The sequence below is a fragment of the Ambystoma mexicanum genome, chromosome 1q (assembly GCF_040938575.1).
Source record: "Ambystoma mexicanum isolate Mex_15411 chromosome 1q, UKY_AmexF1_1, whole genome shotgun sequence".
Lineage (NCBI taxonomy): Eukaryota > Metazoa > Chordata > Amphibia > Caudata > Ambystomatidae > Ambystoma > Ambystoma mexicanum.
This window is the reverse complement of record NC_090922.1, coordinates 19553899-19579366: the sequence shown is the minus strand read 5'-3', so window position 1 is coordinate 19579366 and position 25468 is coordinate 19553899. Positions and strand designations below refer to the sequence as shown.

General features: G+C 47.2%; 1 protein-coding gene across 4 annotated transcripts in view; it reads right to left on the bottom strand.

Moving 5' to 3' along the window:
- The window catches only part of DCAF8 (DDB1 and CUL4 associated factor 8), a 1562653-nt gene that overhangs the window by 1103626 nt on the left and 433559 nt on the right, over positions 1 to 25468 (bottom strand). For all 4 annotated transcript variants that reach the window (XM_069635433.1, XM_069635432.1, XM_069635430.1 and 1 more), the window contains exon 4: positions 23016 to 23156. In XM_069635433.1, the coding sequence (XP_069491534.1) occupies positions 23016 to 23156 (141 nt within the window). The remainder of the gene's footprint in view (positions 1 to 23015; positions 23157 to 25468) is intronic.

Here is a 25468-nt window from a genome sequence, read left to right as displayed (position 1 = left end):
ATAGGCGCTATCAGGATAAGTGTTACTTTTTCCCGGTGTAGCTTGAGGACTATCCTGTTGAGAAGAGGTGTTAGGGAGAGGTGGAGGGATGGGGGAGGAGAGTACGCAAATCCCCCATGACCAATTCATTAGTAGTGTGTTCTTTGGACCCTTGCTGGGGAACCTGGACACGTAAATTAGGCATTGTCCCCCCCCTCCCCGAGTAGCAAATCAGTCTATTTATGTGAAACCCGAGTTTGAGAAGCCATTGTGTAGCACGTCAGTTTTTAGTTGCCAGTAGTGTTCTGAGGGTAGTACTACACTTCTGCTTAGTAAGTCTTCCAGTGAATGGTGTTCCCCTGGACATGTTGTGCTAGGAGGAACATTTGTTTTAGTGCTCACAGCCAAATGTTCTGGGCTAGTTTAAACATCTTTCCATGCCTTCTCTCACAAGGGCAGTAAATCCAAGAGTTGAAAAGATCTTCAAACCATCACAATCCGACCCCCCGCCCCCTCAATACATCAGGGGACATTTGAAACCAGACTCTCTTGTAGTCACTCCCGATAGAGAGCTGGTGTTCTACTGTGTACCTCAGAAGCACCCCCAAATAAGGAGTGCAAACACCTATACACTCTAGGAAAGAGCATCACCACCTCAGGCGCATATATCACTAGAATTGCAAATGATACAACTCTGCTAACAAGATACAACAAAACCCAATGGGATCAGGTTCTCAAGACGCTAGACTGTGCCAGAAGCAACAAGGTTGCATCTACTTAAGATCTCAGAGGGCAAGCGAGTTGCACAAACATCCTTAAAATGTCCTGGACTCGACACCTCAGTAAGAGTTGAGATGCATACCTTCATCGATATGGCTGTGACGCAGGGTTTAGTAATGGAACAAAGGATTCAGTCAGCTTTTGATTCACAAACGAGTAAAATGTTTTTCAAGTTATACACGAGTGCTACATTTCCACTGTTCAGGGAATTTTGCTTCAATTAACAACTTCTACTCGGTTTAAGTCTTACGCAAGTTAATAGGGAGGTGGATAATGTTGCCTGCAATGCTTGCGCACTGTGTTCGAACGCTGTGCTTCACTCACCGGCTTCTTAGACACTTTTTTGTGGGCCGCACTACTTTCCAGACTTTTGCCACAACTTCTACTGCTTCTGACTCGCTGGGAACCAACACCCTTCTCCAGTAAAGGCGTCTCTGGCCTGGCCACACATGTTGGGCGCTCCTATCGCTCCCGAGAACCATGGCTTGACAGTTGCTGCTTGCCTCTGTGACAAGGCCTGCTTACAGGCCGTGTAAGGGAAGGGAGTGAGTATATCCCAAACATCCCCTGGCGCTCGAGTGAGTAGAGGGGAGTGCAGGGCACCTTATTTCCCTGGGTGGTCTGACCAGGGACTAGCGAGAGAGGGTAAGCGGGACACCATATCCCTGCGTTCTGCAACAATGACAGTCGTTTGCTGCCCACCATATCCCCAGAGTACCTGGCAGCAGTAAAGGTAGCAGAGCGGTAGTAGGGAAATTGGGAACAGGAGAAGAGAGGGTAAGAGCGATAGTAAGTGGGAGAGGTAGGAAGGGTTATTGGCATTAAGTGAGATAGAAATTATAACAAGGGGAATAGCAGGAGGTGGGGAAGTAGAGTGAGAGGAAGGAGTTAAAAGGAACCAAGGTAGAGGGATAGTTGGAACTACAAGCGGAGGTAAATAATAGGAGTGGGACAGGAAGTAAGATCTAAGGGTGGAGGTGGAAAGGCGGAGTGTGAGGTTGGAGGGACAGTGACATGATGGGAAGAGAACAGTTAGAAGGTTCAGCATAGTGGAGGGACCGGAGCAAGAGGCTGTGGAAGGTGGGAGCATGACACTGGGTGAAGGAAGGCACCATTCCCTATTCCCAGAGAGACTAACCAATGATAGGTGAGGGAAACGTAGAAATTCTCAGGAAGACTAACAACCCGTTAGGGACGTCTTGTGCTGGGAGGTGGGTCCCCGGCCCGGGGGAAGTTGAGAGAGGAAAGGGACGGCCCAGCGCCAACCAACCCAGTCCCTTAGACCCCAAAGAATCAAGAACAGAAACAGCCATTCTGACCATTAAGGTTTCAAATAAACAGGTGTTTGGCTTTATCATAAGATTCAGTGTGGTTATTTGTGGGGAGATGCCCCATCACACCTCAGTCTCCTGCACGTCCACAGCTCAGTAATCACGGCAATCAGGCTCACATGGAGAAAGACATGTCTCCTGCACGTTGTTTGCTACGCAGCCTCTGCAGTTCAGAGTTTGGGGGAACAGTACCCTCTCAGAAAAAGCAAGTGAAATCTGCAGTCTCCACGTTCCGGCATCCCTTCTGCTTGGTTTGTCAGCCTTGTGCCTTCTTCCTTCTGCTATTACTGCCACAGCTCACATCCCAGTCACAGTTCCAGCTCCTTCCACTCCCAATTGCCTGCACTTGAGGGGGCCTTTTATACCTCACAGTTTCATTCAGGTGTGGGCTGTTAGGTTTGATTGCCTGACTACAGCTACAACATGCCTCGTCAGCCCTCTTCCTCATCCCAGTACTTCTGGGGTTATGGAACTTGTAGTCCCCTTCAGTAAAGTGCGTTTTTTCAACAACTGAGCTCTTTTTAAGGGTATATTTAGTTCCTTAAAACTTATTAAAACAGTCATTTTATGTTCTACCTTAGAGAGTAAGGTGGGTACTTATTCTTAAAAGGTCTTTGTATTAACAAGGTTTGCTCAGATTTAACAAAGCTTGTACCCTGGGTCACAGATCTTATATGTGGGTCAGGGACACTATAATGGCTATATATGATATGATATGATATGATAGGTTATTTATAATGCACTTAATACGCAGAGGTTTCTAAGCGCGGACCCGGGGATAGAACCTCTGTTGCTCTGTGTCGTCTTGCTTCCAAGGCGAGCACGTTGCCGCTAATCTATCCTCCCGAGATAATATGCCATTACCTGTTTTGGCAACCCAGAAAGGCACTTCCTTTCAGAGGACAAATTCCGCATCTCATGCCACGGGATCTACTCATTAACCTGGGCCCCGTCTCCTCACAGGTGATGCTCCCGCAATACACCCCCACCACCAAGGTTAAGATCAGGAAGTGTATGCCTTTCTCTGGCCACCTTGTAGGAGACTTTAGGCAGGGTTTTAGCGAGGGATCCGTAGGATTCTTCACTTATTACACGGCCACCAGAATTGTAATTACTCATAACTATGTGATTTTGGAACAGAAGTTCATAGTTTAATTACAGCCTCTACACTGAAGTGTCTCTGTCGTTACATCAGCTGTCAAAAGGCCACTGGTGACCCCTGAACCTGCTCTGTGCCACTGTAGAGCAAGCAGAGAGGCAGCAAGGCATAGGTGTATGTTATGCATTTTTTGCCATGGAGATTATGAAAAGGGGGCTGGGTTAGCAGGCTTTCTGAGATGCAAAAACCCACTTCATTTTAATAGTTGATAATTTAAAAAATCAGGGCTTCCACACCCTTGCCAGATGGGGATGGCTCACAACTGTATTCCATCGGATGACGCAAAGCATTTCCGTCCATCAGATGTTGCCCCTTTCACTATGAATAACATTTTGAATAATTTCGAGACCAAACTCTCAGAAAGCGTAGTGGGTCTCAGCAACTATACTCACTACCTGCCCTAATTGACACCACAAGTTGTGCATCAGCATCTCCAACAGTCTACTAATTAACTCCACATTCCTTTTTATCTTACAGAACCACACGTGCAGCGAGAAACCCTTAATGGAAGAAGGGTGCCCTACAATATCACCAATTAGTACATAGAGGTCCAGTGGTATCCTAAAAAATATATTTGGATCTATGACAGTCCTTGGGAATGCAGAGAAAACACGCGAGTGGTGGAAATTATTTACATGCATCATGTTCCACATTTATAAAAATGTGTGTTTAAAATCGCAGTACGTTCTCTTAACATGGAAGAATTAAAATTTCGAGAAGCCCGCAGAACTTTATCGGACCCAGAAACACCATGAGCAGGCTGTCGCCAGAGAGACAGAGAAAAAGCCACGGCAAGCCCACAAAAAGGCCGCCGGTGGAGGAAGCCAAAAGGAAGAGGTACCAGCAAGCAATCGAGAAAGCAGATGCCGGAAAAACGGCAGGAAGTTTCCCAACATAAGGGAATCCGCCAAAGCCACCGAATGTCCCTGGAAAGAGTACCGTGGAGCATCAGATACGCAGTTTGGGCATGAGACAGGGAGGTGGGCTGTCAAGCTCTGCACTGAACAAGGGAGATACAATACCCAGAGATATGTAAAGGAGGCAAGCTCATGTGAGTGCCGTTTGTCGACCCCATAAAAACAAAGCAAACATATAGAGGAGACAAAGTAAAACAGAGGAAATACCTGAGAGCGTGCAAACAAAAGGGGCCAGAGGGCCCATTAAAGGTTAAAAGTGACCAAGCCAAGATACAAATAGAAATATGGGCCAGGAAGTCCAAGAGACAAAGTTGAGCAGAGTCAAATTACCGACTATAACCCTGAGAAGAAGCCTAGATGACCTGGAGATATATCCCAAGTATTTTTAAAGCACTGAGAAAATACCTTTTTTCTGCTTCAGTGAAAGTGCTAAGTTTATCAAAAACTGAAAGAGAACCATTCCAGTATAAAAAGACTTGAAAAGTGAAACGTATTTTCATGAGTTTGTGCAAGAGAGTGCTGGCAAAGGTCAAACAAAGAACTATGATGAACATTTCTTTTCAAGGAACATTTTCGAAGAGGAGGCTGTCCGCTACAACATTCTAAGCCTAACAGGCATTTACTTTATTTGTTATCATTTGTGTATAGTGGTAGGGCCAGTAATATTAGGTTTCAGTCAGAAGACATACTTTTTTATGTTGACGTCCTGATAAGCACCTTTGGTTTTCAGTTGAAGATGGGGAATCTCGCTGAAGCTTTAAGGTAGATTAGGCAGGTTTTCAGTTAAGTTAATAACCTCTTGTTTAAATCACGTCATGTGGTACGACTCCTATTTCTGGCCCACCACAGATTTAAAAAGTCATATTGGCAAGCAGACGAATATGCATGGTTGCCCATTTTTGACAAATACATGTTATGATAAATTATGTCCCATAGGTACATAAGCTCAAAATGTTCCTCATAGCAAAATAGAACTCTCACTGGAGGAAAAACAATTGGATCTCAGAACCATTTGTGCATTCTAATGAGACTTGTCCATTTACACATCATTCATTACTTTATTCAGTGGTGAAGCCATCAAAGTACATCAATGTATGTATAAAAACAAGGTGTTAACACACCAACTGAAACAAATTATCAATAAAAAAGGATAAAGCTTTAAAATGCAATAAAAGTTTGATATCGCCAAACATGTCTAAAGTGCATTACAGTTACATTTCAATATTCACAAGGTTTGGCTTTTTAAGTATACAAACTTCTGATGTAAAGCGCAGTGAAAAGAAATTTAGCCACAGGCTGTTTTTCTCTGCAGTTGCATAAATTGAATGAATCAATCACGCCAAAGCTTCTAAGCCTATTATTTAAGATAGAAGTGAACCCATACAGTATTGGTTAGTTTAATTTCAATTAAACATTATGTGTCCTGGTTTCAGATGCCGGGCTCAAATAGCTCAGTAGGGCCCATCCTACCATCCTATAAAGTTTGTGGGCAATGTTTTCTACTACCGTACACCCATCTTGAAGCAAAAGTGGCTAGATGAAGAATACCTAAACAAAACCTAGTTAATATGGTTCTATGTCCAAATTAGGTACTGTTCTGTAACCCAATATATTTTTATACTCAGATAGGATCTCTGTTTTATACCCTATGACCTTGAATGTATACAGCGCCTCTTGGCACATTCATTACAGGCAGCTTTTAAATTGTATTGGCTACATTTGAAAACACAGGAATCACTCCAAAGATTACCAGAACCAGGATTCAACAGCATACATTTTGTAAAGGTCACCTATTTCCAGTTACTGCCCTCAAGATCATTTGACAATGGCCACACAATTCATTTATGAAGGGACCAACATCTTCTGAGTTTAATCTTAACCAAAAAAGCAGGGTATTCAGGTGTGCCAAATAGATGATCAGGAGGAGGGCCACTCCGAGATACATAGGTATTAATGGCAAACACTGAGGAACCGACAACTATCTAACTTCCGCTTGGCCATACCCAAAAACCCTAGTTGTTTCAGGCCAAATTTCTGTGCCACAAGTGGCAGCAGTCTGTGCCATGGCATTATATACTTCAAATGAAGATGAAATAGCACTGCCCCTGATTTATGCATACGAGAAATTGTCACCCCTGCCCTTTGGTGTTAGATACATTCACACTATTGGTCATTGATCAGGTTATAGACCAATGTCAGATATACGTACACCCAGATAATTAAAAGTCCACTAAATTAATATTTTAACCATTCGAAATTAAATGAAATCACGCCTTTCTGTGGAATGTTGAGAAACCATTGCCAGTGTTTTGGAATGGTTTATGCAATTAAAATCTTACTAAACTGCTTAAAAAAAATAAAGAAAATTCACACTTTTTTGCAAGGCTGAGTTTTAGACAATGGCGATGTCGTCTGTTAAGAGTAAAAGTCCTACTTTTCTATCAATCCTTGGGGTGCCGCTTTCTGAATTAGAGCAATATCGCCAAATTGCTTATGTACATGAAAAATAGGAAAGGTGCCAGTATGCACCCCTGCAGGATTCCCATAAAGAATGCTGTTGCATTAGACAAATAATCGTATAACTGTACGAAGCATCACCATGAGTAATCACATAATTGTTTCTTTGCTTTATAGTTTAAAATAAAACTGAGTTCATAGCAGAAAGTCAGTGCCCGCATCACTTGTGGCAGAGCATGGGCGGTATGTTGGGACCAGTATTTTAGAAAAAATATGATTTGCATCAAACAAAATAAGCAATTCATACAGGTAAACATTTGACATGATTAAAGAGACTAAAACCATTCAAATACATTTCAGATTTAAGAAAACCTACAGGTTATATGCTACTTGATTGGCTTGTTTGTCAACAAACCCTCTGTGTATTCACCAGTCACACTTGGAAACATTGCCCTGAAGGCTCATACAGAACATGCTGATATAACTCCAAGTCGTTGTGAGTCCACCAAGTACAGGCTCTATATGGCACAAAACTGAAAGGTTCACTTTACCAGAACTATAAAGTTTAGTTTTCAGCATTTCTCTTAAATGCATAGAAACGTGGTTGACTCTAGATTTGGAAATGACCTTGCTGAGATCTATTGCTCCTGGTGCATTGGGGCAGAATTCATGGGTCGCAAGATCACAGGAGTGGTTTGAGGTTTAGCCAAAACCCCATTTGTTGAGTAGAAGGGGGGTGTTCTCCTGGCTATCTTGCCTTTGTAATTTGAAGAAATTATTCTTTCACACTGGTTACTGCGATATAATCTCGCTTTTATTTGTGCAAGTGGTAGGTTTATCTTCAATTTATAGTATATATGTAGTATATCTGGGGCTCATACATCCCCTTGTTGTCAGCCGATAGGTGTTCGACCCATGGGTCTTTATGAAGGCTGCTATGTATTCAAAACCATGTGAAGTGATCAATTGTGACATAATTGTGAAATACATTGTTCCATTAGTGTACAGTGAGTGGTGTTGAGTGAAGTGGTGTGTTAAAAATGGAGAAATACATATTACACATGACAATATATTCAATGCATTATCAGCCAATGTTAAAGCAGAGGGAGAAGGAAAGAAAGAAAAGGTTTAGCAAGAGGTTTGGTTTGTTTCCAAGTTAGTCATGTGTGAGGATTGCGGCCTCTTACCTATAATTTCAGGTCTGGTGCCCACTGTGGGGTCCTGGTACAATGCTGTGGGTCGCTTGTCCTGTGAGTACAGTGGCTCCTGTTGGGCCCTGTAAGGGAAGGGTGAAGTGTGGGTAATTAGTCTGGGTTGTTGGATACTGTTGTGAAGTTCGATTGTGCCCGGGGAGATGTAGGGGCCCTGATGGAGCTGGCGAGTTAAGCATCTGTCCCTGATAAGGGCCAACACATTTTTTTCGGTAATCTGGCGTGCAGGGGTCTGGAGGTTTCGCTGTTGCGGTGGGGCAGTGCTGTGAGAACCAGCTGGTGGTTTGTGGCCCATTGGCCGTGTGCTGGTTGGCCCTGCATTAGACTGCCGGACGGGTAGTGCTCTGGAGGTGACCACACAGCTCTCACTATCAAGGGAGAACTTCTCTGTTAGACCACACTGCCCGCATCCCTACTACCACACCATCCAATGGGATAAGCCAAGAGACCCAGGCACAATTGGCTTACAAAAATGTTCTCCCCCAGTGTCAGCAACTGCAAACCATGGTCGAACCAACCCCCCCCCCCCCCCCAAATAGCCAACCAGGCTGTACACTATTCACTTGACAGGCAGGCTCAGCGGCCATATCCACTTTCCCTTCGCACAAACTCGCAAGCACTACTCCTCCCGCACATGCGCACGGACTCCTTCTCCGTGACTCAGCAAATCCCATGCGCACAGGATATAATCCTGCTACCAGCACGGCACTCAGTACGACAAGGAGTGAACGTGCTGAACGAAACCCAAGTTAAGAGCGAGCCCCCACAGCCCCAAGCTTCCCCAGACCACTCTGTGCCCTTGCCCAGCCCAGAGCCTGGCCTCAGTCCTATCGGCCGGCCGGCACATCCATCGGGAGACGGTCGGCCTCTATAAATCCGGTGCACAGGAACCTGTTTAGACCACAGACCACCACATCCCAACCCTCGAGTCGGCCAGGCGGCCCATCCCCGCACCAAACGGCGTATTTCTCTTTTCACTTCCCAAATGGGAACCTTAGCACACGCCATTGCCCTGGGCACCCCCCACCCACCGGCAACTCTGTCAAACTCCCAACAGGCACCTCCAGAGAGCTACCCGTCCGGCAGTCTAATGCAGGGCCAACCAGCACACGGCCAACAGGCCACAAACCACCAGCTGGTTCTCAGAGCACTGCCCCACCGCAACAGCATAACCTCCAGACCTCTGCACGCCAGATTACTGAAACAATTAGTTATCCCTTATCAGGGACAGACCCTTAACTCGCGAGCCCAAACAGGGCCCCTACATCTTCCCGGGCACAATCCAACTGCACAACAGTTGGAAACAGAACCCATACTAATTACCCACACCTCACTCTTCCCTTACAGGGCCCAACAGGAGCCACTGTACTCACAGGACAAGGGACCCACAGCATTGTACCAGGACCCCACAGGGGGCACCAGACCTGAAAATATAGGTAAGAGGCCGCAATCCTCACACATGACTAACTTGGAAACAAACCAAACATCTTGCTAAACCTTTACTCTCTTTCTTTACTTCTCCCTCTGCTTTAACATTGGCTGATAATGCATTGAATATATTGTGTCATGTGTGATATGTATTTCTCCATTTTTAACACGCCTCTTCACTCAATAGCACTTACTGTACACTAATGGAACAATGTATGTCACAATTATGTCAAAATTGATCACTTCACATGGTTTTGAATACGTATCAGCCTTGATAAAGACCCACGGGTCGAAACACGTGTCGGCTGACAACTAGGGGATGTAAGAGCCCCAGATATACTACATGTATACTATAAATTGAAGATAAACCTACCACTTGCACAAATAAAAGCAAGATTATATCGCAGTAACAAGTGTGAAAGAATAATTTCTTCAAATTACAAAAGCAAGATAGCCAGGAGAACACCCCCCTTCTTCTACTCTTAAATGTATATTCTGCTAAAACTGCGAAAAGCAAAATTACTGATCTCGGGTCAACAACAAAAAAACAAAAATATCTAAAATGAGCAATATAACATTGAAATATGAGACCATATAAATTTGCAGCAGACAAAAAGTAACATTGATCAGAAAAAAAACATGGTTGGAATTTTGTTTCTGAAGAGAAACTTTGAAAACAAACAAATAATTCAAATGCGAACAAAGATTATTTGACCGTTATAGAGAAAGACATTAGATAACAAAAGATAGAAAAACTTGATTTAAAAAAATGAAATCGCTTTTTTGAATATTACACTATGTCCGATTCCAGCCTCTATGCGCAGGAACTGGTTTCGAACCGTTGCTGCACCGTCATCTATTTTTTTATTGACATTTCATAAGATTACGTACAGAACAAATATGAGAAATCTGGAATTATAACAGAAGTTAAAACAGAAGTAAGACCAGGAATACATCACTCAGGCATTCCCAACCCCAACTCCCCCAGAAGTGGTTACAGTTCCAAAATTCTTCCCCAAATGTCTTCAAAGACCTTGCACTTTTACTTTTTCTGATGTTTAAGGGTAACCCTCTCAGTATGGGACAAAACATACATTTCTTGAAGCCATGAAGTCGGATAGGTGGAAGATTTTTATTCTCTCAAAATTATATATATACATTTTTTTTTTACCAAAGATGCACTTGAGAGTGGACACTTTTGCGATTAAGACACATTCTCCAGCAATACATCTCCCAAAATCAGGGGTGTCCAGTGGTTGTTGCCGTGGCAACTTTTCCCAAAAAATGCACCCTTCAGAAAATCCAACAATTTATCCAAATCTTCTAGGATGGGTGGTAATATATAATTATACCCGCCCCTAGAATATTTGGGGGAAATATTTTAAGGGGTCAGGAAATAAAGGTGGCCTACGTGGCAACAATTCGACAGTGACAATCACATGGAACTGAATCAGCATGTCAAAATCATTTTCTAAATCTACACTTAGCATCCTGTTCAACAAATCAGCAATGCCATACTGAAAATGCTGCACCTCTTATCAATCCCAAATCATGTGCTCCAGTGTGCTAGTTTTAGGTTTACACCCGACAACAAGTGTTAGAATCAATGATCTCCCATTTGTACATCCTTTTCAGGAGTCCAATATATTGTCTTGTCTCAAAGACAAATGCACTCACCTGAAGCTATCCCCCTAGATTGTGGATTATAAATTAATGTGAAACAAATCACACAAGTTGGTTAATCGGTAAAAAAGAAAATATACCGGCTTGTACTGGAATACATGGACCAACAGTCCCCCAAAGTTCATGCATAAAGACCATCAGTGCAGGAACCGGGTGGAAGGACCCATGAAAAGGAGTGCCAGGGAGGCCAGGTGGGCAGGGCGAGGGGAAGCAGGGATTGAGGGTGTCCACAAATTAAGTGCAAGTTAAGAAGCTGATATGGGGGGCTGCCAGCCAACCAGCCAAGTGTAGGCAGGGGGTCCAGAGGGTAGGTGCAGGATGAAGGTTGGGAAGGGTCACAGGAGAACAGCTGAGAAGAGAGGCGTGTCTCCTCTCCTCCCTCCCAGGCCTTCTGCAATGCACTAGCCTCACACTTTACCACCAAAACCCAGGACATCCTGACCTCCCTTTCTACACTCCCACACACCCCCCTTCATTTTTTCCTGTCACACCTGAGGAAGTTACCAGAGTTGTCTGCTCCAAAAAGGTCTCTTCTAAACAGGTCTCCCTGTGCTCATCCAGGAAGATCAAGGATAACATTGGCTCTCTTCCCCTGCTCTCGCTGATTTCTGCAAATCACTTATCACTGGACCCCCCCCCCCCAACCCTCCTTGAGCACTCCTGAAAAAACCTTCCTCCCACCCTACCTGCCTGTCAGCTATCGCCCTATCTCCATCACCCCCTTCCGGGGGAAGCTTCGAGAAGCTGGCCTTGCCCCAACTTAACTCTCACACTGAACTTGTTGGTGGCCTCCATGACCATCAATCTAGATTCTGAGCATTCAGAGGTACGGAAACTGCTCTTCTGAACACCTGTGAAGAACTGCTCATATCGCTGGACAAATCCCCAGCTGTCCCTATCCTTCTTGACCACTCATCTGCTTTTCACAAAGTTAACCATTCCATCCACATACAAAGGCTCCTTCATACACTTGGTATCTCGGAACAGGCACTAGATTGGCTGTCCTCTTTCCTCACTAACTGTTCTTCCCAAGTAATCCTGGGCTGCTTCTCCTCTCCTAATACCATCTCCACCTGTGGTGTCCCCTGGGCTCTATTCTCTCCCGCTGGCTCTTTAACATCTACCTTGCTCTCCTTGCACGCCTCACCTCCTCCTACTCATCCAACTTCCAGTGTTACACAGATGGCACACAGCTCTTCTTCAGACTCCCTGCTGACCCTCTTGCACCCTCCATCATGCCCGACTGCCTATCTGCCATACAGTCCTGGTGCGCCTCCAATGATCTCTGTCTCAACGCCTGTAAAACTGAGATACTTCCCATTGGGATGCCTGCTCCCTCTTACTTCCCCCTCACACTGGCCTTTCTCCTTGGGCTCTCCCCCTGCTCTTTCAACTGAAGCCAGAAACCTTGGATTCATCTTCAACACCTCTCTCCTTCCTCCCTCACACTCACGACATTGCCAAGAAGTCCAACTATTAGCTCTTCCTTCTCAAAGGAATTTTACCTTTTCTCACTTTCCCTCAGATGCTCAATGGGACTCAAGCCGGAGTTCTCTCTAGACTAATAGCCTCCTCCTGAATCTTCCTTTCTCTACTCTTCAACCCCTTATCCAGAATAGGGCAGCAAACCTTCTCCTTGGCCTTAAGCCCAGGAACCACATTGCTCCTGCTCTACAAAATCTTCACTGTCTCCTGGTTGCTGCACAAATTAAATTCAAATCCCTCTGCATCATCAACAAGGCTGTCTGGGCACGGGGACCACACTATCTTCAACTTTATCTCACTAAATGCTCTCCCCTCTAGACCACTTCGCTCCTCTGGCACCAACTCTTTGTGTGTAAAGCATTTTGCCAAAAAGAGGACAGGGGGTCGCTCACTTTCCTTGTGGGCTCCCTCCTTTGGAATAGCCTCCCCCTACGCCTTGAGCAAGACATTCTTGGCCCTTATACATCTTCGGGGCCTTAACCGCCGACACCAATTCTTCCTAGCTCCTGTCTATCCATAGTACTTTGCATCTGAACACCCTCGGCTATGGAGACTCGCACTTACCCCTCCCACGGCCCAGGCCGTGTAGCACTCAACATTCCTATCACTTCGTCCCATGAGCTCGGACTCCCCAGCCCTTACCCCCCCTCTTCCCTCCTGCACTTGCGTTCTGAATACTCACATGGCTTAGTAGGCTTGTCCCTCTTATTCCTCCCCCTCTGCTCTTAATATTGTGTTGTAATGTATTTCGCTCCCTCCCGCACCTCTGGGCACTTTGAAACAATATTTTCTTATTGTATATCATCGCATAATAAGCAAACTAATAAAATAAAAACAAGTGCAGAGGTAGACTGGGCAGGGGAGGGCTTGGCACCCTGTAAGGCTCTGAAGGAACAAGGCTACCAGTCTCAGGCAGAGGGGACATTAGGAGGGAAGGGTGAGGGGAAAAGGAAGAAGAGAAAAGGAAGGTCTTGAGGAGCTTCCGGAACTTAAGGAGACCGGCTCAAGTCTGAGAGGGGCAGGGAGGCCATTCCAGAGGCCGGTAACTGTAGAGGAGAGAGATGTACCCCTCCCCCCCCAACCTCTGCTTAGAAAAACTTCTTATTTGCAGGGAGATAGAGCTGGAGGAGCAATGAGGTCTCTGCAGGAGGTATTTAGGGAGGGAGAGAAATGGATGTATAGAGGTCCCAGGTGCCAAAAAAGCGTTATGAAAAAGAGCCCTAGAACACATACAGAAAAGAACACTCTCCCGAACTCCAAGTCAAACTCCAACTATCCAAAGTTAACAAACTTAGTGTACTCTCCCACAAAGCTGAATCGTTTAATAAAAAGCATCTCTAATGCTGCCTCTAACACAAAAGAACTATTCACGATTATCGGAGAATTAGAATCCCCTATCTTACCCTCCTGCCCCATCAATACCAGCAAAGCCTGGTGCACTACCATACAGGATGCTCTGTCTTCTAAAGTGACTACACTCCAATGCAAAATAGCCCCGCAAAAAAGCTCCTAGAACTCACAGCCAACCCACCTCACCCCTCAGGCACAACTACAAGGTCTGATGTACCCGAATTCCACTTTGCTCAAGTCACCAATGACCAAGTACTTAAAACAATAGCATCTCTTAAGCCATCAAACTGCAAAGGCGAAGGCTTCCCTGCTAAAGTAGTCAAAGATTTCGCCTCCACACTAGCACTCATTACCGAATTCGTGAATGTGTCTTTCAACTCTAGCGAAATATGCATCCATCGAAGTAGCATGGGTCACACCCCTACTCAAAAAACCAATTCTAGACCCGGCAATCCCCACAAACTACAGGCCCATCACAACGGTGCCATTTCTCCTTAAAATCATTAACAAAATAGCATACACCGAAGTACAAACCCATCTAGAACAGAACCATTTACTTGGGGATAGACAATCAGGCTTCCGTCCCAGACACAGTACCGAGACCACCCTTCTAGACCTAAAAAACCAGATGGATTCCATCAGGGACTCAGGTAAACTCCATCTTAGTACTTCTCTCTGCAGCATTTGATTTAGTCGACCACGACGAACTATGCCAAACTCTGACAAACAATTTTCACTTCTCTAAGAAAGCCACCATGTGGATTAAGTCCTTCCTCTCCGACCGCACCTCAAGATTTACCCTAGGTGACGAAGCAGTCGATTCCATCCCAGTACCATTACGAGTACTGCAAGGATCCTGTCTCTCCCCCACACTTTACAACGCCTATACAAAATTACTCTTCGCAGCGCTACATGCCATGGGAGTTATCTATACAAACTTCGCTGACGACACACACATACTTCTACCTATAACAGGCAACAGCATCCATTAATAAACTGTACTCCCTCATCCAAAACTGGATGGTTAACAATAATCTCTGTCTTAACGGAGAAATAACTGAGATCCTCAGTCTATTCCCCAGCCAGTCTCTGCAAACTCCACTCTGACTACACAGCCATAGTGATAGATGGCACCCCTATTACTATATCCCGCAAAGTCAAAACTCTAGGAGTTTACCTTGACTCTAGTCTCACCATGATAAATCATATCAGCGCGCTGGCCTTATCCACGGCATATACAGCTAAACTCATCACACTAAGCAGCCCTCTTCTCTCACACTTGTCAGAGCCCTTAGCCTAACGAAGATGGACAACTGTAACGTCCTACTGTTAGGCACCTCTAAAAGGAACTTAAACTGCAACTCCTTCAAAACAAAGCCCTTAGAGCAGCTTGGGGCCTCAACAGAAGAGAGCAGATATCTCAACACAGAAGAGATGCCCACTGACTCCCAGTACAAGCTAGAATTCTGCACAGGAGGCCACCAGGGGGCGCAGGCGTGATGGCTGCCTGATCGTTCGGCTCCCCTGAAGCCCTGAGAGATTTGTGGAGTAAACTGCGATAAAAGGAACGTTATCCTCCTACAAACGCTGAATCCAGGTGGGGGAACTCCTGGGGATTCCGGCGATACCCTCCCGAGCTCTGGGGGTGCCCGGGTCTCCAAGATATTTGGCTTGGAGCTTCCACGCTCTCCCTCCCAGGCCGTGCCACGCACGAGGTGAAGCTCCGTGTTCGGGCCCCTCCTCCCCGGAGATGGGCGCTGCGCCGGGATCAATCTGAGGAATGGAGACCCTGCGCCTCTGCGGGCATCGCTGAAAGCTCGTGGGAGCCCCTCGGAGACCGGAGCCCTCGTCCGGCGAGCCCACCCTCGGCTCCCGCTGCGGCAGTTTTGGACGACATTATGCCCCGGGCCTCCGCGGCCGGACCCCGGCCTGCCGCACACGCGTCTGTGTATCTCGCCCGGACCCCTTCCTCTTCTCGCCCCATCGCCGGTTGGGAACATCTTTGCAACAACTACCATAAGGTCTCCCCCCGGCTGCTGCTGCGACACAACCCTCAGAGGCCTACACCTAATAGGCCCGGGCCGACGCTCGAGCACGCCTGGGCCCCACTGCGGAGTGCAGGGCCTGCAGGGCCCATCGTGGGGTTCACCACCCTATTTAGGGGCCTACTAGTTGCCATCCACAGCGACTACCTCCCCGGCGACCTTTGAATGCACCCACCGGCCCCACGTCGGAGTAACCATGAGTACTGGCTGTCGGGGAGGGGAGGTGGGGGGGGGTTGGGGCCCGACCCGCCCGTCCTAACCACCACACCTCATCGGAGTTGGTACGGAACCTGGGGGAGACCTCGAGGAACATTGGGAAACCACGAAGATCTAGAGGTGGAAAGAAACCCTGGCAGGATACCAATTCACTCCCCGAAAACAAGAGATGGAGATCAACTCCCCACCTATGCCAACCCCAGACATGAACACCATGCAGAACAATATCCAGACAATCCTAGACGAAATCAGGGGGATGAGAACAGACATGGGAGCCAAGGTAGCTGACCTCACCACCAAGGTCTCCACGTTGGAGGATAGAATGGAGGGGGTAGAGAATAATCAGGCGTCCACCGTCGTCTTGGAGAGCCAGATGGAGGCAAGGTTTAAAGAGATGCAGCGGCGCGAGGGGGAACTCTGCCTCAAAGTGGATGACATGGAAAATCGTGAATGGAGATGTAACCTGCGATTCTTCGGCCTGACGGAGGTGGAGGGGGAGACCCAGACCGGCCTGGAGGGCAAAGTGCAGGAGATCATTAGGATTGTCTTGGGAATTTACTCCACGGAAACCATCGTAATTGATAGGGTTCATCGATCTGGCGGAGGCGGTAGGGGCCTACGCTTCGTGCTTGCGAAGTTCCACTATTACAGAGACAAAGCAAAAATACTTGAAAGAGCTAGAACTCTAAGAGAGATACAATACGACAACTCCAGGGTGGCAATCTACCAAGACCTATCCGCCCTCACGCTACAAATGAGGAAAAAATGTGGTACGATCACTAGGTGGCTGCAGGAGAAGGGGGTCCGGTACCACTGGGGACACCAATTCTACCTATCCTTTGAATGGCAAGGGGAAAACTTTCAGCTCGTTACAGAAGAGGACATCCAGAGAGGCATCGACGAACTGATCGGGGTCCCCCCGGGCCCTCGGGGGAGAACGGCAGATCCGACGGAGGCCCGAGCCGTGCCCCACGGGGCCCTGACCTCGGCCAGGGGCAACACAAAGTGAAGGGCACCCGGAAATTCAGAAAAACCAGGCACCCCTCGGAGGGACGTGGAGGACCCGCATGATTATCGGATAGAGGAGAAGTTAAAAGGAATGCAGTTCCGATCTGTTGTGGTTCACTCGCCCTCTGTGGCCGTTGGCCAATTGGGGAGAAACATTTGTTCCACTTTTGTTGACGCCAAGGCCCGCGCGATGGATCCAAATGATTAAGAGGGAAGGGGAAAAAGTTAAGAAATGTGTATGTTATTGTATTGTATTGCATTTGCCCGCAGGGCCCCTATGTACCCCTCCATGTTTGGGGGCGTGTTATGTTGTATTGTGATGTTGCCACGGTTGGCGAGGCTTATGCTGAAATTGATGGTTGAAGGTTTCGGGTCCCACCTGTCTGAAACACGGAGTGGTGGTGTTCTCGGTTGTCAGAAGGTGGCCAGGTGCGTCCCCCGAGACCGTCGAACCCCCCCCCCCCCGATTCACACTGGAAGCTAGTGCACGGTGGGACCCTGCCCCGATGAGACACAAGACACGCAGCGGGAGTATAGGGGGCTGGGGCGGGGGAGGTCTCGTAGGTGGATTGGACTCCGACTAAACCTGTAAAATGTTCCTATAGGTATAACCTGGAGGGTACGATCCACACCATTTCTCTCTCGGGGCCCAGGCAGCGGCCCTGGTGGTTCGTTGACTAAACCCGATGTATGTCGGGCGATGGAGACGGACGCCTACCAAAATGGGTAAGGGAAATGGGGAACCGGGGAGGGGGGGAGAGGAGGAGGGAGGGGAAAGAAATAGGGAACGCCATGCCATGGTTCTGGGGTTCAAGTCTACGGATGATAACGGGGGCACTCACTGAGGCTTTACAGGGCAAGGATAGCGACGACCATGGTTGAAGGTCGGATCGGTAAGCTCAACGTGAAAGGTCTCAACTCGCAAAACAAGCGGTCTCTCACAAGTAACTTATTGAACAAACAGAAATTACTGGCCCTCTTCCTACAAGAAACCCACTATAGAAGGGGGGCCGAATCAACGATCAAAGGAAAGGAGATAGGTAGAAACTTTTGGGCCTCGCACAAATCCTCAAAGAAGGAGGGAGTGGATATCCTCTTGGGTAAATCGCTGCTGATGTAGAGACGAAAAGGGGCTTTGGAGGTAGATTTCTTGCGATCAAGGGGTCAGCCCAGGGCACACAAGTCACATTAGCCACCCTGTACGCGCCCAACGCCGGCCAAGTCAAGTTTATCCACAAGGTTCTTGGGGTCATAGACAGGTGGGCCGAGGGAGCCACAATCCTGGGCGGAGACTTTAATCTCATTACAGACCCCCATCTTGACTGGTGGTCGGCCAAAGGGACGGGACCAAAAGCCCCCACAAAAGATAATCTCGCCCTGAGGGAACTCCTACAAGAGTACTACTGGGTTGACGTGTAGCGCAAATGCTGGAAAACCCCTGGGGGTTACACTTTCTTCTCCCCTCCCCACCAAACATAGCAGAATTGATCTGCTGCTGGTGTCGGAGGAGGGCGGGGGAGAGGTTGGAAACCCCACGGTTGAATCTGTGACCTGGTCGGATCATGAACTCCTCGTTATGGAATGGCGGCTGCAAGCCACCGTAAAATCACATAGGTGGCGCTGTAACGACACCCTCATGAGGGACCAGGTGTTTAGGGAATTCCTTAAGAACGAAATAGAAGCCTTCTTCTTATCAAACAACACAGGAGAAGTCCCAATGGTTACAGTTTGGGAGACAGCGAAGGCCACCTTCAGGGGTCTCCTCATCGCAGAGGGTTCAAGCAAGAAGCGAGAGAGGGCCTTGATAGAATCCAGAATCTGGGAAGACCTGCGGGCCATGAGGGCACAGCTCACCAAGGGAAACAGACAGCGAAAACCTCCTGAGTGAAATGAGAGAGAAGAGACAAGCTCTGCATACAATCCTGATTGGAGAGGTAGTTAAAAAAAATTAGATACACGAAGCAGAGATACTATGAGAGGGGCGACAGGGTTGGAACCCTTCTGGCACATAGGCTGAGGGGAAACAGGGTGGGCAGACACATAGAAAAGGTCAAGGACGGGGCGGGTAACGCCCAGATAAAAGCTGAACACATAGCCGAATCATTTCCGGCCTTCTATAAGGCCCTTTACACTAAACAAGAGGGTGAATCACTGGATGAAATTCGAAAATATCTTGAAGACTACCCCCTACCCAAGCTCACAGACCTAGAGAGGGGGCCACTAGACAAGGAGATAACAGTGGAGGAGGTGGAAGAGGCCATCAAAAAGCTTAAAATAGGCAAGACCCTGGGAGAAGATGGGTACACAGCGGATTTCTATAAACAATTTCAGTCCGAACTAACCCAACCACTGACCAAATTATTTAACCAAATCAAAACCTTAGAAACCATTCCACCGACATTCCTGCAGACCATAATCACAGTTATCCCTAAGCCGGGCAGAGACCCAGCGGAGTGTGGCTCATACAGGCCCATCTCGCTTCTCAACACAGATGCCAAGATCTTCACCAGGAGCCTGGCGACACGTCTAGAAAGGTGTCTCCCCCGACTGATCCATTCCGATCAGGTAGGCTTTGTAGTAAATAGACAAGGAGCAGACAGCATGCGCAAAACCCTACACATACTGAGCTCAAATGGAGTGAAATCCGACGGTGCTCTTCTCTTGTCTCTAGACGCGGAGAAGGCTTTTGACAGGGTGAGTGGGCCTTCATGGAGGGGGTTCTGTCGCCCTTGGGGATGGGACCCTGGTGGCGGGGATGGATGACGGCCCTTTACTCCCGCCCTTCCGCCAAAGTGGTGGTCAATAGAGGAGAGTCGGAGTCCTTTCCTCTAGAGAGAGGCACAAGACAGGGATGCCCACTGTCTCCCCTCATATATGCCCTGGTGATGGAACCCTGGGCCATAGCAATCAGGACTAATGATCAGATCCAGTGTGTTAAAATAGGGGGAACTGACTACAAAATACCCTGTTTGCTGACGATGTCCTCCTGTACCTCTCTAAACCATCCCAATCAGTCCCAGAGTTGTTGAATAGTGTGGAGCGATATGGTTCCCTGGCAGGCTATAAGGTCAACGTAGATAAATCAGTGGCTTTCCCGGCAGGCCAGCTCAACGAGACCGAGGGGCAATACATCGACAACCTCCCATTTTGTAAACAAACAGAGGGACTCTCTCACCTGGGGATCCGAATTCCATCACACCTAGAAGATCTCCTTAAGGTAAACTACCCGCCCCTATGAAGGTCAATCAAACACCACCTGGACGCTGATTAAAATCCGGCCTCTCATGGATGGCTCGCCTCAACTCCATCAAAACGGTAATCCTCCCCAAATTCTTATATCTGTTTCAAATGCTGCCAACCCAGATACCGAACTCATTTCTCCTAGAGATCAAGCGGGCTCTTCTCCGCTATCTATGGGCCAGTAAATCCCACAGTATTGCTTATGACACTCTCACTAGACCCAAGGATGAGGGTGGAGTTAATTTCCCAGATTTAAACACTCATTATAAGGCGTCACAATTGCGCGTCCTTGTTGATCATCTGACGACTGGCCCAAAGAAACAATGGGTAACACTGGATAACACACTCTTCTCGCCGGTCACATTGGACGAGTGGCTATGGGTCCCCAAGACATCTTTTCCGAGAAGGGTTCTAAAACAACCAGTGTTGGGAGTGCTGTGGTCTATTTGGAAGGAAGGGGGTTACCCGAGATGGCTCACGACGTGTCCCTCACCTTTGAGCTGCATCTGAACTCTGCCACTTTGGGAAGGGATCAACGAATCAGTGTTCCAGCAATGGTACTAGGTGGGTCTTTGTAGGGCCGGACAGCTTTGGGTGGATGGGGTGTTTATATCTCTAGGTGACCTGAAGGATGCCCTGGGCCTCCCTAACCTCTCCCCCTTTAGATACCTACAGCTTAAGGGTGCCCTTACCGAGAGCAGATGGGGGGGATACTCAGGCGGGACCCAACCGATTTTGAGAAATTCCTCATAACACACAAAGGTACCAAGGGGGTGATATCGCGGCTTTATAGCTTTTTGTTGTTCTCTACCCCACGGGACCCCCATCTTCCCCAAGTACAATGGGGGAAGGACTTAGGCACCCCCATAAGGGAAAAAAGATGGACCAAGATTTGTAGGGAGACACACCGTTCCAAAACTGCACCCCAATACCGCCACCAGGCCCTGAAGTTGATACACAGATGGCACTACCCCCCACAGAGGATAGCCAGAATGAGAAACCCCCACTGCTGGAAATGCCACGTTGAAAAGGGGGATTATGTTCATATGTGGTGGAAGTGCCAGGTGGCACAGACCTACTGGAGTGAGGTCCTGTCATGGATAAGAGGAGTGGACGGAATGGTGAGAACCCTGTCCCCCTGGCTGGTGTTGTTCGGCATTGAGGTTGATGGTGGCCCCAAGGTGAAACATGACCATATGTTGCAGGTCATGCTAGTCGCGGCTAGATGCTGCTGGGCCCAAACATGGAAATCACGGCGACCTCCTGGGGAGTGGGTAGCGAAAACACGGGCAATCTATGATATGGAGTATCTTACCCACCTGATCGATGAATCCAAATCTAACATCGAGGCCCTATAGCTGCCATTTTTTGATAAATATGGGAAAATAGCCTGAGGCATAAGTAATCGGCTCAGACGGTCCTCTCGATGGGAATAATACTATCGGGGCGACCCCCTTGGAGTGGGAAGAGATCGATTGTTACTGGAAATGTGACTTTTATATGTTGGACCTTGTTTTTTGAGCACCGTCTTTCTTTCGGAAGCAACCCTATGCTCGCATTGCATCTTCAGATGACGTGCTGGACCCTGTTGTTGTTATCGACCATTAACCATGGCATGGGATGGGATGGGGGGGGGCGGGTGTGGGAGGTGGGGGGGAAGTTGTGACCTCACTTTGATATATACCAATGTTTGCATTCTTTTTTGAATTATGTCATAATTGTAAAACTCCAATAAAACCAAATTTTCAAAAAAAAAGAATTCTGCACATAACTCTTACCATCACCCATAAATTCATCTCAGACAACTCCCCCATCTACCTCAGCCAAAGCATTTCTCGCAAAACCACGGCCAGAACACTCCGATACAGCGCCAACACACACCTCTACATCCCAGCATTCACAACTACCAGAGCAGGCAACGCTAGCTTCCCCAGCTTCCCCAAAGCAGCTCCTTGTATCTGGAACTCACTTCCCGCTCACCTTAGTAACGAAGCTTCCTTCAGCAAGTTTAAGAAACTACTAAAAACCTGGCTGTTTAATACTAACAGTGCAAGCCCAACCCAGTATCTCTTCTGAGTCTGCATGACCTCTAACATGCCTCAACCTCGCATTTTTTTGTGGAACCCACCTTTCTTTCTCATACCCATGTAACTGCGCAAAATGCCTAAGATGTCTGTAACTGCTTAAGATGCCCAAGATGTAACTGACCAAGATATACAAGATGTATTTAACCTACGCCATGATAACCAAGGGTTTGGGCGTGTTATTTATTTTATTTATTGCATTTGATTAATGTTGATAATCTGTACTATGTACTGATTTTGTGTTTTTATGTTAATTATTGTTTGATGTATTATTTTCAGAAATAAACAGCTTGGGAGAATGATGCTTTCTAAGGAGCATTAATAGTGTGTGCGGGACAGTCACCCCCACTAGTCCCTTAAAGAATTGTCACACAAATGTTATTTTCCAAAACAGACATCCAATCCTGAAGGTAATACTGCAAAGAGTAAGCACATTCATTACATTTTACCTTGATCACATTGGTGATGGCTGTTGACAAGGCAAAATACATGAATATTTGTTTTGTGGCTATCAATCTGCCATACAACATCTCCAAGATGTGAAATTAGATCAGACATTTTAATTTCCAATGTTCTCAAAATTCTGAAAAGCAAATAAATAGAAAATGAAGATAATTACATTAGTCTCAATGCATTACTGACCTTGTGACATGCTCCCTTGTGCTGTGCCACTCTCTTTGTATTTTTGCAACATTGTGTAGCAGACAGTTCAGCAATCCGTACCTGCCCGTCTCGTGCACACATGGCTAGCGTAGAGTCACCACTGTTTGGGAGGAACTTGGCCTGTTGCAATAACACAAGAAATATCAAACATTTTATAAGTAGAGTTACAATATAGAAGGATGAATAGTATGTTCCATCGTAAAACGCCAATTAAAAAAAAAATAAAACACTTTTCTACAAAAAGCATACATGTTTGGCGACCAATAAATCTGTACTTCAGATATGTTTTGTTTCACCAAGCGTAGCGGTGGGCAGAAAGGGGCAGAGTGTCGGAGAGAAGGGCAAATGGAAGAGAGGAAAAGAGTGATGGAGTTATGGGGGAAAACTTGGGGGAGAAGTGGGGTGGCTGTGGGGGCCAGAGTAAAAGTGAGAAAGAACAATGTAAATGTATCCACCATAGTGATCAACATACTACTGGCCCATAAATGAGTTGCCTCAACTTCTGGGGAGGACTGCCCCAATAGTGAAAGGAATAGTTTTCTTGCTATGTAAAAATGACTTTGTATAACAATGTGGCTGCAAACTCGATGTACAGTTCCTTCCTTGGCATTATCTAGCAGGAAACTGGAGGCAACTGGATGAGCACCATGGACCGAATCACAGAAGAGTCACAGGCGGAGGATGGAGGTGTGAACTCCAATGGGGACACCAGCTAAAGAGGGTGGCAGAGGATGGCACTCTAGACCTGGAAATCAAGCACTGGGAACTTGATGGCTGGGTGATGAGGGAGAAACGAAAGGGGGTATACTCTGGTTCGTACAAGAGGCATTTAGACATTCCCTCCCCTTGGAGTAAGGATTCATGGAAGATGCATGCTTCACATTATGATCAAGTGATAGATTGAGGGGAGTTACCCATTTGAAGCATTATAGTTGTTGAGGGCTTAAACAAGCCTAGCTAGTTCTACTGTCTCTTGTTGCTTATTTGCTCTGAGTTTAGTTAATTCACTTCCAGTTGCTTTCACTGTTCAGGGCGGTTTGGATTTGAGGGGCAGGGGAATGAGGTTCTATTTTAGGGGGTGGCAGATTCTTCTGTGAGTAGAAAGTGAGGGGAGGAGGGCAGGGGGAGTGTGACTTGGGGAGGATCACTTTGGGTGGTAAGTTTGGGGTTTCACATGGGGGTTTGGGATGTAGCTGCAGCCAGATGGGGAAGGGGAGAGTAGACCCCATTGGGATGCAAAAAAGAAGGGGGTGATGGGGGATATGAAGATTAAATGCATGACCTGGAATTTAAACGGCCTATGGATACAATAAAAAGGGAAGCTATATCTCAATTCCTGAAAAGACAGACTGGAGGTGATGCGGTTACAAGAAACCCATTTAATGGGGTCTGACACTTTTTGGGTAGGGATGTACAATGAGGTATTCCACGCAGGCTTTGCGAATGGCTTGAGGTATTCCACGCAGGCTTTGCGAATGGCTCCAGCAGGGTGTCCATTATGGTAAGACCATCCCTTGGGAAACCAAGTCCCTTATGGTGGATACAGAGAGATGCATTTGCCTTGCAGGCAGGCTAGGAAGCAAGATATTTCAAAAAAGGTAGCAGGCGCTCCTCTCCAGAAAGAACTGTGATGCTGGAAATGCATCGGAGGGACAGGGCCTCTGTATCCTTATCCTTTACTGCCTTTTTATCGTGTGTTCTGTCATATTTTCCATGCAGGATTTCATGTGGGACTCCTGGCGGTGCAGCTCTCTCTCTTTTGGTTTGGTGAACAGACCCGTGGGATACCCTTATGGCACCCATGAGTGGGGGTACAACCCTATCCCCCAGTGTATGTTTTTGGGCACCTGTGGGTGGCCCGCAGAGCAGGGTATGGGCTGGTGGAAGCTCCATGCTGAATGTGACAGGTGCGCTGAGTATCCTCCATTTTGGGATACCCAGGCCCTGCCATTGGAATCAGTTGATTCCGGATGTAAAACAAGATGGCCCCTGTGGCCTCTTGCTTTCTATTACCTATTACCCATTAACTTGTTTCCCCAAAGTCCCGGGAAGCCCTGACTCTGTCCCTTCCCCCTGACTGGCTGTTGGGTGGAAGTTCCATATATGGTGTTGTTGTGAAGTCCAGACTGACTGGAGCCTTCCCAGTGACTGTATGTTGTGGGTACGCCCTATGGGTGGGACCTGGGTGAATGGAGTGTGTGACCAATATGCACTTCTTGTTGTGGCGGTCTGGTTTCTGGTATGAGAAACAAAGACTGAGACAGCCCTGCCCAAAACTGGCATTGAATGGCTGGGTACTTGTCCCAATGCACATTCCTTGTTGTGAGTGTCTGAGAGGGAGGATGGCCTGAATGCACTGTGTGCCTGATTGGCTGACTGACTGCATGAATGCCCTTCTGTATGATTGGCTGCTGAGAGTGACCCAGCAGTGT